General features: G+C 39.1%; 1 protein-coding gene across 2 annotated transcripts; it reads right to left on the bottom strand.

Moving 5' to 3' along the window:
- Positions 1 to 29: 29 nt before the first annotated feature.
- Positions 30 to 13,668, bottom strand: LOC113585298 (uncharacterized). 2 transcript variants are annotated; one of them, XM_027022711.3, is made up of 21 exons: positions 13,160 to 13,668; positions 9,580 to 11,275; positions 8,604 to 8,715; positions 8,362 to 8,423; positions 8,245 to 8,275; positions 6,857 to 7,008; positions 6,604 to 6,760; positions 6,139 to 6,226; positions 5,371 to 5,421; positions 5,153 to 5,211; positions 4,995 to 5,066; positions 4,655 to 4,723; positions 4,306 to 4,389; positions 4,038 to 4,117; positions 3,639 to 3,741; positions 3,183 to 3,329; positions 2,977 to 3,085; positions 2,751 to 2,848; positions 1,481 to 1,609; positions 587 to 729; positions 30 to 466 (listed from the first exon to the last, which is right to left on the bottom strand). In XM_027022711.3, the coding sequence occupies exons 1-21, from the start codon at positions 13,170 to 13,172 to the stop codon at positions 430 to 432; spliced, it is 3,492 nt and encodes a 1,163-aa protein (XP_026878512.2). In that variant the 5' UTR covers positions 13,173 to 13,668; the 3' UTR covers positions 30 to 429. The 2 variants fall into 2 exon arrangements, with proteins under 2 accessions (XP_026878512.2, XP_081555274.1); XM_081699148.1 differs by having other exon boundaries at positions 13,379 to 13,668.
- Positions 13,669 to 13,734: the final 66 nt, after the last annotated feature.

Here is a 13,734-nt window from a genome sequence, read left to right as displayed (position 1 = left end):
ACATTTATTTATCTTATAACAATAACTCGGAAGTTATGTTTTTGTATCTCTCCACCCATTCCATGCAGCAGACAAGGGAGGATAAAGTGCTATAAAAATATGTAGTTAAAATAAAAGATTTTCCTGAAATATTACAAAACATATTAAACAATTACAGCTGGCCGAAAATGTTAACAAGAAGAACTTAGTCAATTAGATCATATACTGAATCCTAAAGTTTAAAGTTGCAGATCACTACTATACAGTAATAATAATAATAATAATAATAATAATAATAGCTTAAATTTACAACACAACATTTCTGGATTTGTGTCAAGAAAATGAAACATGAATATACTCAACCATTAATTACTTTATACTTAAATACTGAGCATAGCGTTTGTGTTTTGCATCGGGAACTGGATCCGATAACCGAGATCGCTGTGAAAGCTATAGGACCATAGCTTCCCGGAAAGCTTCCACCCACCTATGACACAGAAGCGTAGATGAAAATATCACAAACCATGGGTTACAATAAATTAAGTAAATTCATTACTGAAAGCTTTGATGTAAAGCAACTACTTTATGAAACAATCTGTAGGCCTGCCTGTGGTAGATAATTGAATCATCTGTCTTAAAGGTGTAAAAGAGCACATCTTTGTGGTAAAGCCAAAACTGCTGGAAGGATTCAGACTCTTTTTCTCTGAGAGAGAAGCCAAGGAGAGGCAGACTCTCTAGGGCTGCTACATCCTAGGGGATCCAAAGACAAGACATATAATAGAAAGATGCATTGAAAGAATAAAACAAGATAAAAATAAGCTTTAATAAACTAAACTATAGAACTTTGCCCAGAGGTTTTTCAAACATTTTTTTTTTTATTTTGTTTTCTCCTTTACTTAGGGGTAAATCCTGCAACAGCTACAAACAGCTATCACATCATAGTGTCCCCAGTAAGCAGTGCGTGAAGGCTGGTATACACCTTCAAGTGTGCAAAGTCTGCCATCTTTCTGATCAGTTTTCTGAGAGGAGAAAACTGACCAACTCTGTCCATTTGACCGAGCAGATACCCATTTGGCTAGTACTTTGCGAAAAGGAAACAAATAATTTTGCCATCCTTGCTAATAATATGCCTATCTACACTCTCACTGACTGATGTTCCTTGGCAACACATGACTCAATTAATGCTCAATCTCTTGAAAATTAGCAGTGGTAGGGCCGAGGTTAGCACTGCAAAACAATGCTGTAGCCAGATCTTAATGGAAGCCTAAATGAAAGAAAACCTTTATTACACTGAAGGGATTTTGCTTTGAACACATGTGCCTAACTATAAATAAACAGGGTACACACCCTAAACAGTCATGAAAATGCACACCTTAATAAGGAAGTTAAAAAAACAAAACAAAAACAAACAACAACAAAAAAAAAACCCTGCATTTGTTTTACCATACATATAATCACAACCAGCATAACGTGTCCTCAGGTTAGTCCTATGGTGTCCTACCTCACTGGCAGCATAAGTGTACAGCACTTTATTCTTGATGACAAACCAGAGCCTCTTCCACGGTTTCTTATTGGCCTTCATTCTTTCCATATAGCCACTCATGGATGGCTTATTTGTGTTTGCAGAAACCTTCAATAATACAGCAAATACGAGAGTCAACTAATAATTTAATAAAGCAACCAATGAACCTAATGGTTCTCAGTTTCTATGTAGGCTCATGTCAACATTGTCTCAGTGTTTTCCCTGCTCAATCAGGGTTGATCAAACTCAAGAAGGGCTTAATTTGATCAGTTAAAACAGGTGGATTAGAAAAAAACATTGTACAGTACAAGCTTTCCACAGGACAAGACTGCAAGTCACAGAATTGTCAATCATTTTTAGTTCTAAAAAGAGCCACTAAAATGAATTAAATATACACCAGTCAGCCATAACTTTATAACCACATGCTTAGTATTTTGTACCCCCCACATGCCACTAAAACAGCTATGACCCATTCAGACATGGACTCCATGAGACCTCTGAAGGTGTCCTGTAGTATCTGGCACCAAGACATTAGCAGCAGTTCCTTTAAGTCCTTTAAGTTGCGAGGTGGGGCCTCCATTGAACAGACTCGTTTTTCCAGCACATCCAACAGATACTCAATTGGATTGAGATCTAGGGAATTTACAGGCCTTCAACTCTATGTTCCTCAAACTATTTCTGAACAATTTTTGCAGTGTGGCAGGGCTCATTATCCAGCTGAAAGAGGCCACTGCTATTAAGGAATATCATTCCCATGAATGGATATACTTGGTCTGCAACAACGTGTAGGTCTATGGTATATGTTATTAGTAACATCAACATGAATATCAGGACTCGTTTTTTCCCCAGCATACATTGGCCAGAGCATCACACTGCAACCACCCACTTGCCTTCTTCCCATAGTGCATTTTGGTGCCATCTCTTCCCTAGGACATCTTTCACTGATCCACTTTTGATGGGTACTAACCACTGCATATTGAGAATACCCCGAGACCATCCCTTTTGGAGATGCTCTGACTCACTTGTCAAGACATCACAATTTGACCCTTGTCAAAGTCTCTCAGATCCTCACAGCTGCCAATTTTTCCAGCTAACATCATCAATTTCTTGAACTGACTGTTCACTCGCTGCTTAATGTATCCCACCCCTCGACAAGTGCCATTGCCAGTGGTTTTAATGTTGTGGCTGATCATGTGAAAATAATTTTAAAAATATATGGTGATGGGATGGACTTTCCCAGACTTCATACCTCTTTCAGGGCTGCTGGGATCTTCTTCTGCCTTCTAAAGGGAAATGTACTGGAGGGTTTGGCATTTGGAGATAGAAAAGAACCTGGTGTCTGGTTACCTTAGAAGCAGTAAGTGAATAAATGAGAAGAACAGACTGTCAATAAAAGAGAATGATGAATTTAATTGTTAAACAGATTGCAGAGTATGTACTAAGATAAACTCTGAATAGATATGAAGGTGTCAGACCAGAGCTGTTTTGTTGCAGAATCTCTAAGCACTGATCACACACTCTTGCAGGTTGATTTTTTAGGTATTCCAGAGGGTGCTTGTTGGAAGAGCAGGCCTGACATACCACCTAGTACATGCAGAGACATGCACAATAAAGTCCACCTTTATATTCATCAAAAAAGTAAGCAGGCCCAAGTCCTGCAAGCTGCTCAGGCCTACCACACCTTGCCGCAGGCTCGGCAGTGATGCCTCCTCCAGGTTAGAGTGAACACACATGTGCAGATCATACACATTGAGGTCCGCAGGTCGGGGATCCAGATAGGAGCTTTGGACCCCAGCTGAAGTGTGCTGTCTGGGCCATCTCTGTCCCCCTGTGATTGGAATATCATGGATCCTGAGTTTTTAAGTCCTTACCAATGAAAGTCCCTGACTTTGTGAGACATCAAAATTAAGTAATTTCTTGCATTTTGATGATCTACTGAACTCACTAATGATAATGCTAGAAATCCTGCATATCTAATAAAGCTTAATTATTAGTGTAAAACATAATTCAGATCCAAAATGATGCATCATTTCTCGTTGGCAACATTTTCCCTATTAAGTAGTACTGGGGAAAAGGTCATGATAGAGCTGCTGAAGCACGTAAATGGCTGATGGGTACTATGAGCCAATGACAGGACCTCTTCATGACTTTTGCTTGAATTGAAGGAGATTTTTTTCTTGGCGTAATCATCAATAGCAGCAGAGATGGCCTCCAGCCACTCGTCTCGACTTGCTGGGGAACTGTGAGGGAAAGGAACAGAGCAGTGAGGTGTCTGATGAAATTCCTGTGCCAGTATGCATAAAGAGAGCGCTGACTGTTTAAGAAATCCACATGTCATACAAAAGTCAGTTAGCACTTTATCCCATGAGTTATTCTGTACAGTACACCATTACTGAGGTTAATCTATTCTGGGAAATACAATGCATTCATAGACAGGTTTTAACACTAAATGATCATTTACCTAGAAGTTCAGTGCAGTTATTTTTATGACACTAATGTGTATAGTACATTTCAAGAGAAGAATCTGAATTCTTACCTAGCAGACAAAATAAATGAGCGTTCAACACTTTCAATGTTCAGTTCATTCTGATAACCCTCTTGACTGGGTTTACTGACCTAAAAATATCAGATTTCAAAGCAACCGAATACCTCAAATAAACAAACAATGATCACCTCAATAGACAGTTATATCTAGACAGGAAAGAAATATCAAATTCATACGAGTAGATACCAAAACTGTGCTTCTTTCAAAGCCCAGAGGAAAATACCAATAGGGGGTACTCCATTCACACACTACAACTCACCTTCATCCCCGCTAATGACAGCATACTTTTCAATTTGTATTGGCCTGACTGGACTGATGTGGTATACAGCAGAGTGTCATTAAACTGCACAACAGTGAGGGGAAAAAAATTAATAATAATAATAAATGATTTTAAAAATCTATAATAAATGTCCATTATTTAAAATAGTAAGATATAATCCAAAAAAATGTTTGTCGTCTTTGAGAATAAACATTAGCACTAAAGAATTTATATGATGTATATCACATTTAACTCCTACAGCCTTGAACAGAACTTATTTAAAATTCACATTAATTAATACAGTCCTATATTTCAAAGAAAATTAAAGTTATATCTTGGTGCCACTTACTAAAAAGAGCATTATTGGTTGCATGACCTTTCTAGAGAGTTTCATCAAGGTTCCCTCCTTTAGTAACACCTGGAAGAAAAAAACCTAAACTTTATTTTAGATTTTGACAGTGTTGTTTAAAGCTTTCGTAATCCATCAGCACGCAGACCTTTCTGTGGTCCCAACTGCAGCCAAAATAAGGCTTTAATATATACCTGAGCCACTTGCTAAACCATTTATTTCCTCCATTTTTACAAAGATACATACTCCTACAGGCACCTGTATCCATTATCAGAACAGGCCTAGGGGAAGTATTTCCCTAGATCATGTTTCAGGAAGGCCGTTTAGGCTGGTATTTTACCCTGCCAGGCTGCACAATCTCATGCTGTCCTGTGAGCCTGCACTGGACTTGCATCAGTTTCTGAAAGTTATCCTGCAAAATTGAGACATGGACATTTGCAGCGTCATCTCACTAGCAAAACACATCATCAGCAAATTGCTGATCCATCATTTTCTTACCCCTTGTTTCATGCTTTCATTAGCATGGTTTGTTACTCCCTTTACTATGCTCAGGGCAGCTGGAAGAAGGCAGGAAATTGTTATGTGTGGTTGTTACATATAATCATTCTCACAAGCCTAGTGCCCTGGTGCTTTGATCATGTCTCCTAAGTAAATGTGAGTCCATGCTAAAAAAAAAAAACTTCATCTTGGTGCAGCATGAAAGATTTTGTTTTCACCTTTTGTGTTTTTGTAATCTGGAGAGTTTTCATTAAGATTCTTTAAATAATCTGCAGAGGAAAAAATGACAAAGTCAAACAAAATGATTCTCTTCGAATATTCATTCAATAGGGGCAATTTAAAAGATGGATTTCCTTCCTTGTCAGGTGAAAGCAGCTTGTGAAATCACCATATTGTGCTGTACCTAAATGTTTAAAACATATGGAGTAGGAACACCCATCTCACAACTCTGACTTTTCCCTCTCAAATTCGAGTTGATGATGTGAAGGAAATATGTGCATGTTGTCTGTAAAGGTTTACTTTAGCTTTCTTTCTGAGCTCATACAAGATTGTGTTTCTGTCTCTATGCACAGGCTGCGGACCACTCTGGAGCCTCAACTGATTATATACAACTGCCACTTTGAATGGAGCTCTATTAAATAACTATTAAATGGAGTTCTATAATAACTGAGGTTCAGGAGAATGCTTGTGTCTGAAATGACTTCCACCAAGTTAACTTCCTACATATATCCCAGACTTCGCCTCCATCTCTGGGACAACATTTTGGTGTACCACCACCTTTCCTTCTCCTCCCTGCAGCTCTTTGGCTCCTCTGCCTATTGCTTGCTGTTATGGATAAAGTGGGGTATGGCCATCTATCACAAATCAGAAACCACCCTGAACCCTTCTACTCCTTAAACCTGATATTCATTCACTTACAGTGCGGTCTGTGCTTGCTAAATCAATGAATGAATGGGAAATACTGCAACTCAAAGCACTTTACTGACCTGATAGGAGGAGCTGGTACTGAGGAAGCCTCTGAATGGGCTTCAGCATGTAGTGTTTCAATGCTAGATTAGCACAGCAGGGACTGCTCTACATTACAGAGAGAGAGAGAGAGAGAGAGAGAGAGAGAGAGAGAGAGAGACAGAGAGAGAGAGAGAATGAGAATCTAAGACTGATGGTGCTAAGCAGTCACAAACATGCCTTAAGTCCCATGTAAAATACATTATGCAGTACAAACTGCTCAGTGTTATTATGATGTATAGGCATTTTGTTGAAGTTGTAATAGTTCTGCTCAGTGCAACGCCACACCACATCACAAAGAAAAGGGAAGCATATACATACAATTACATGCACTCTTGCATATATACATATACAAGTGTGGGCACAGACAAATGTGCAAAGCACAATAACAGAGCTACCAAACTCAATATGTAAGGAAGAAGAACAAGTTGAGTCTGAGTCACTACCTCAAATTCCCGAACTACTTTTGCAAATGCTGGGTTCTTTTTGCATTGTTCCTCCAGTAGGGCCACATTCTTGTCAAACTCACAAATGTAACTGGTGTACATTTTCAGATACGGCCCTTTCTTTAAAAATATATCAGCTACACCAGAGTTCTCATTCCTAATCCAGAAAGGACACAGTTGTGAGAAATTTAATCAGATGTAATGTAAGCCTCTTTTAAGTGAAAAAACTAAAATAGCTGGCAGGTTCCTGTACCAGTGGGCCATGCGGTCATCCAGCTCACGAAGGAGGTCACAGTTCAGTTCATAGAGCTGTGGAAGTGAGGAGAGGATCTGGTTGAGAACACGCTCCTCAATCACAGGTTTGCCCAACTGGAAGGATGCCTTCAGCACTGCATCCCGGAAGCTCTGCAAAGCACACGCATGTTAAGAAAAAGCAGCATGTGACACAAGGTGAACTGGAAATACATATTTGGCAATGAGGAGTGCCAAAGAATATCTACTTTATTACTGTACATTCAGATACGTTTAAGGATCCCAAGTAGCTCTGGTTTCACTTCTTTATAACTAGATTTCTAAATTCTATATACCTCTGTATTCTTCATTTTCACTGCCAGATGTAGTAACATATCAAAATTGAGAACTACTTATATTTTGCTCATGTCCTGACTGGTATCCACAATTTCTGGATAAGACGCCAGTTTAGGTTAATTACCTTTTATTTTAAAAACAACCGTCTTGGATAAGGTTTTATATCAAATGAGATTCAGCTGATTACATGTGTATCAAAACTCCGCCTCTTGTATTTTTTTTTAGCAAACACTTAAAAAAAAAAACAAAAAAAACCCCCCTGAATAACTGGTCTTGCTGTGTCCACTCCTCATTTGCTACATAATGTGAAATATATAGTATGTAAAATATAGCTTAAGTCATTCAAACTAATAAGTCTTCTCATAGTAAAGTTTAATTTAGTTGTGGTTAAATGCAATAAGATAATTCACAGCTTATAAATATGTCAGGCCTTTAAATCTTTATAAAAATAATATTTGTAATCTTATATAAACAATATTTATAATATTTATAAAATATTTATAATCTTAATAAAAAATGAACACAAAAACAAAACAACAACAACAACAATCAGCAAACAAAACCTTTAGTTTTACATTCTGTCCTTGACTGGATAACTTTCACTTGAGTAGAAACACCCAGGATCCCTTTCACATTTCCGAGCAAGTGTGTAGTAGAATATCTAGTAAATCTTTTAATTTCCCTGTCCCTTCACATATTATACACTTAATAGGTTTGGACTTTCCATACTTCACTGAAGACTTACAATACAGAGATACTTGACTAGGGCTTTCAATAATTTCCCACTTTATATTGTGCCCATACTCAGTTGCTAGCAAACTATTTGCTTGTAAGAAGAATTTTTAGACAGTAAAGTGTCAAGTGGTCTGTGTCAAGCAGAGGGGAAAAGGTTCCTGTGACTGCCCTGCATGCATGGTCCACACCAGTCACGTTATCTGCCAGAGACATAACCTTGCCTGGCTTCATATAATCACAGAAAAAAATTATAAATCGCTTAGGAAAACAGGAGAATGTGACAAAATGTATAGTCAGCAGTGCCTACAACACACTTACAATATTTAGAAGCTTCAACACGTCAACAAACCTGCCAAGGAGAACACAAAAAGCATTAGCCTGAATTGAATACTGAATTGTTCATACAGTTGTCCTGTTGAGCATGCAGAGACTCACACTTTCTCCGAAGTCATGATCTCTTTAGCTATGTGGAACAACTTGGTCCTCTTAACATCATTCTGAAATAAAGTCAAAGTCAAAACAGCAGATGACACTGTTGCAAACCTTTGCAACTCTGTGCATGTCAGGTGTATTTCAAAATTCAGAACTTAGAGACAGTTACACAGCAGAACACAGAGAATTATAGTGTATTATAGTGTAGCATAAAGTATAATGCAGGTACAGTAAAACCACAGCACCTGATACTCCCCATTGCCATAATCTGAACTGTTATTGTCTTCTTCTGAGCTGTTAGCAGTTTCCCCCTCTGAGTCAGTATCATCTGAGCTTTCCACATCTTCATACACATTCCTGATGGGAATATAAGGAGACAAGCAGATTCTGGAACTGCAGCAAGGATAACAAATAGTAAAGCAAAGGCATATTTCAGACAATGCAGGAACCAAAGAACTGTGCTGAACAAAAAATCTATAAAGAGGAAAAACTAGACTTTAGAAACAGTTCATCTTAACTACAAGCTTCCTCATGCTGGAGCCATGACCTGTTCATAGAGCCTGGTATGAGAGGTATTTTAGTCAGTTCAGCAGATACTATAATGAATTAATATTATTCAGGAATATATCAACTCATAGAACCTCTATGAGAAAGTCTAAAGGTTTAACATTTCTTTTTGTCTTTATTCATTTTTGTCACCACCACATGAGCAGCCGGCTAAACAAAGTAAGATTTAGGTCAAATGGGAACTAAACACTGCCAATCACTCATTCCCCATCAGATGGGTGTGACAACAAATAACTGGCATGTTTCCACCTTTGTCTGTGAGGTGACAAACATTTCCTTTATGTCCTTGTAAGGTATGTATTTGTGGACAGCCCTCAAGTATCAAAATGGGTAATCAAATAAATATAGCCCAAAACAATAAACCTAAAATTTGTTAGCTGGGTCCTGACTACTCTTTGTTAAAGGAGGACAGGGTTTCACTTACTGACAGTATTTTACACCAACATTACCACTTACATTTTTGGCATTTAGCTGATGCTTTTATGCAAAGTGACTTACAATTCTGACTGAACACAACTTGATCCATTGAGGGTTAAGGGTTTTGCTCAGAGGCCAAACAGTGGTGGGACTTGAAATGGCAACCTTCTGATTACTAGACAAGTACCACTGACCCCTGTGTATACAGCTCTCTATTAGAAATTAAGAACCACTTACCTCTCAGTATAATTTTGGTCTACTGTGGTGTTAATGAATTCACCAGGAACATCAAATTTTTCATATACGTCCTCCTCTGTATTGGATAAGTGTCCTTGCTGGATTGTGGTAGGTTGTTGCATCTGTATATATTCACTACTAAGAGAAGGAACATTTACATAGTCTGGAATATCCTCATATATATGGTATTCTTCTAAAGCATTTCCTACTCCCACCAGATTAGTTTCTTCATCTACACTCTGCTCAATGGCATGTGATGGAACTGAGAATGCTTGCTTGTATAACAAGTCTTTGCCTTGCACCTTGACTTCGTGTGATCTGTACAGTGAGACCTGAGTGCAAGTTCCATTTTGGTTCCTGCTAGCATGCCAGTGCCAGTCCTCATCCACTGTTTGCTCATCAAACATGGGCAACGTTTTCATGGAAAGGTCAAGTGCCATTATCTTCTGGGAAGATGTCTTTTTCTGGACATTAGGGTGATTGATGTCTGCTGGGGAAAAAGATTTGGCCTTGGCCTGCATTTTAGTTCTAGGCTTTTTGCCTGTTGGGTTTTTGGTTGTGCTGTTATTAGATTCCCATTTTGTGATGTTTGACACAATGTCTTGATAGGGTTTAACTACCAACTTTGATGCAGTAGAGACATTTCCTTTGTTTTGATAATGGACTTGCTTTGCTGCAAAACTATTAGGCTTTGGTTGCTTGGGTAGATTCATTGCTGTGGGACACTGACATTTGTATATCTTCATATTAGGTTCTTCATCCACTGAATGCTCATTTTTGTAAACATCTTGCACGCTCATGCACTCCTTCTTGCCTGTGATCTGAGAGAGTCCAGCTAGGTGCACATGCTGTGTCTGCCTCTGTTCTGACAAAACAGACTTCCAGTCTGGATAAGATATTGGCAGTCTCATATCATCACACTGAATTTCAGCAACTCCACTTGGGGATGTGTTCTCACTGGCAGGAAGTTTTATGGGAGCAACTGTGGTGCCTTCTTTCTTGTGAGACAGAACTGGCACACTCTCCTTCATTGAAACAACATGAGTACCATTAGCACTGCTCTGAAGTACACTCTGAATAGCTATTACTGACCCATTAGCTATTGGGACATTCTCGTAAGATGTCCCAGCTGCGGGAACTTTGTCATGAATTACTATTGCTCGCGCAGGCAGTGCACTGGTGGAGTTTTGTACAGGGTGTTTATGAGATTGACCCTTAATTCCCAGAGTTGTGTGTTGATTGTTCCTTTTTCGGACAGCAGGGTTTCTAGAATTCTCTGCTTTGCTGTTCACATATCTTTTAGTACATATTTCATGTTGGGTGAGTCTTTTGCTGTTGTCCTTAGGTGAGCAGTCATGACATTTCCCTTCAGCACAAACACTTATTGGAATGTCATAATCTTGTTCAGGATTTTTGTATTCTGGAAGATGTCCATTTGTGTTATCCAGTAAATCCACTTGCCAAGACTTAAAATGTATTTGATGCATACCTCTCGAAGTGAGGGGTTTGGACTCTAAGGGAACTGCATAAAGACAAGGTTTAGGTGCATAAAAAGGTCTCGCAGCATGCTTTTGTAGCTGGGAAACCTCTTGCTTGAATGCAGGTTTTACAGCAACAGGATGCTGCATATGTCTTGGAGGTGGAACAACCTTCGGTTTAGGGGCCACAGGTGGCTTCTGTACACCTCTTCCATGGCCTAGCACAGGCAAACAAACATGATATGCAGCAAACAACAAGAAGGTCATGTAAAATTTACTAATAGTGTTAGTAACAAAGATTTTTACAGAATACATATTTACAGTTATGGCATAGTACAAAGCACACTGTTTACTTCTGTGAGACCATTGAAAAAAATACTTGCTTCTCCAGCGTACACTTGCCAGCCAAGCAACAAACATGTCCCCAATACATTTATACCAGTGCAACACTTTCTACCATGCCACTACCATGTCAGTGTTTACTCCTGTGATGAGACTGGTTCACCACCCATATAATATCACGTGGTCCTGTGGTCACAAACTAGTGACTAATGAGGGTAATCCAACTGATGAGCCATGCATGCCAACAGTCAGGACTATAGTCAGCAAATGTATACTTATAGATTGCATAACAACACAGCTGTTCCGAAAGGGGCCAGTGTGTTTATTTACAAGACACTTATTTCTAACAAAGTGGTTTGTGATTGCAGTTTATCTATTGTTGATTTTTTCTATTAGAAAAAACACTCATGTACAACTTTTTTTCTGTCTGATAGAAAATGCATGTTTGTCTAGAAAAGGATCATTTGAATGCAAACTCTGCAAAAAGGAACTACACAAACAGTAGCTTTGTAGACATGCTAAGTTTTCTAATCATAAAAAAACTGTACATTTGAATAGTTTGTTTTTCATATGCCTATGTACTCTGTACACTTGACATAGTGGAATATACAATATATAAGCTGCCCAGGTGCTTGTGCAGTCTCTTGTCATCTCAAAGCTAGACTACTGCAACTCGCTACTTGCTTGTCTTCCTCTACGAGTCATCAGACCTCTACAACTTGTCCAGAATGCAGCAACACGACTGGTCTTCAGTCTTCCGATGTTCACACGCCACTCCCCTGCTGCGCTCCAGGGGAGTGGCGTGTGAACATCGGAAGACTGAAGACCAGTCGTGTTGCTGCATTCTGGACAAGTTGTAGAGGTCCAGCAGGTGCTGGAAGCATCAGATTTAAAACCTTGAAGCTCGCCTACAAAGCCAAAAATGACCAGCCCCTCTATACATGATGGCAATGGTCAAAGCCCGATCAGTAACTCGAGTGCTTCAAACCTCAAGTACGGCTCAGTTTGAAACACCATGGAAGTCTCACGGAAGACAGTAGAGTTCCCTGCAGTCTTTAAACGCAGACTGAAGACTCATCTATTTGTGGAATATTTAGAATGACCACTGATCCTGCACCTGTTGGGTAACCGAAACTCTAGCACGTATAGTCTGAGATTGTTTATTATTGTATTTATACAATGCCTGAGAGAGTTTATACATGTTTTACACTTCTAGGCATCAGCACTGACCCCTGTATTTCAACAGTATTCTAGTTCAATGGTATCTGATCTCTAACCTACTGTACTGGCTAGGATACATTCTACGTTGTTAATGACAAACCACTTTGTAAGTCGCTCTGGATAAGAGCGTCTGATAAACGCCAAACATAAATAAACTAAACCGTGTATTCATTCCGAGAGAACACATTTTATATCTCATCAAGACAAGGCAAGCTACTTTAGACAAAATAACAAGCATCTGCTTTGAACAAGGAGACTACATTGTCTCATTCTGAAATATTTTCACAGCAAGTCTATGAATTTATTATGAGACTAGTCCCGAAGAACTGAGTCTACATTGTCTAGCTATATTCAAAAGCACTAAAACGACTACTTGTATACAACTGATTTAAGATAATACGACACGAATAGGTTAAAATATGACAGATTCTAAGAGGTTTGACTACACAAAAAGAAGTTCCAGGGTTAAAACTGACCAGCGACGAACTATAGTTTTAACTGCGCCGGAAGATTTTATGAAGTTCCCTTTGATCACTTACCCGTCCTTTCCATGGCTGCGCTAGCTACCTTGTCTTCCTATTGATCATTTTCCATTGAATCGACTACAGTTGTGTTGTCTATTTTTCTTAAACATATACAGGTTTGAAACCTCAGTCAATTCATTTTAGGGAGTTCATTTTGGTCCAGCAGCATTACAAGGAAAAACAAGCTCGCAGTCTCCACGCATTGTTTCGAAGAGGGCGGAGAGAATTACTGACCACAATAATGCCTTTGAAATTTGCTCACACTTTTCACGCAGTCACGCGTGCTGTCGTCCTCAGAGAGCTCGTCTACGGTTTCACTTTTCTTTGATGCCATGCTTAGAAAGCAAGGTGCTCGTTAGGTTTTTACACGTCCCTCTATAAACCATCCACACATTCATTCGTGCCTTTTCCCCATTCATGATAAGGTTCCAAGTGACAGGTTGCGGATGAAAGGACGGATACTTGTTGAAACTTAAGCTCTAAAAATAGTCTTTTACTGCCACCTGCTGGGTTTCAGTGTAGACAACCGTTTCTTGTGCACGCGTGACTGACAACTCTAACCTTACTGCGTCTTTTTCTTCGCTGGCCCG

This window comes from Electrophorus electricus, chromosome 16 (assembly GCF_041902795.1).
Source record: "Electrophorus electricus isolate QZ-2024a chromosome 16, ASM4190279v1, whole genome shotgun sequence".
NCBI classification, from domain to species: Eukaryota; Metazoa; Chordata; class Actinopteri; order Gymnotiformes; family Gymnotidae; genus Electrophorus; species Electrophorus electricus.
This window is presented reverse-complemented; position numbering and strand designations above follow the sequence as displayed.

Excerpts from the sequence above, each read along its gene's own strand:
- LOC113585298 (XM_081699148.1), bottom strand. The coding sequence starts at position 13,478 with ATGGCATCAAAGAAAAGTGAAACCGTAGACGAGCTCTCTGAGGACGAC. Across the intron at positions 7,009-8,244 it reads TGTTGAAGCTTCTAAATATT|AGCTTCCGGGATGCAGTGCT; the intron begins GTAAGTGTGTTG and ends TGTGCTTTGCAG. Across the intron at positions 2,849-2,976 it reads TCTGCAACAAAACAGCTCTG|GTAACCAGACACCAGGTTCT; the intron begins GTCTGACACCTT and ends ACTGCTTCTAAG.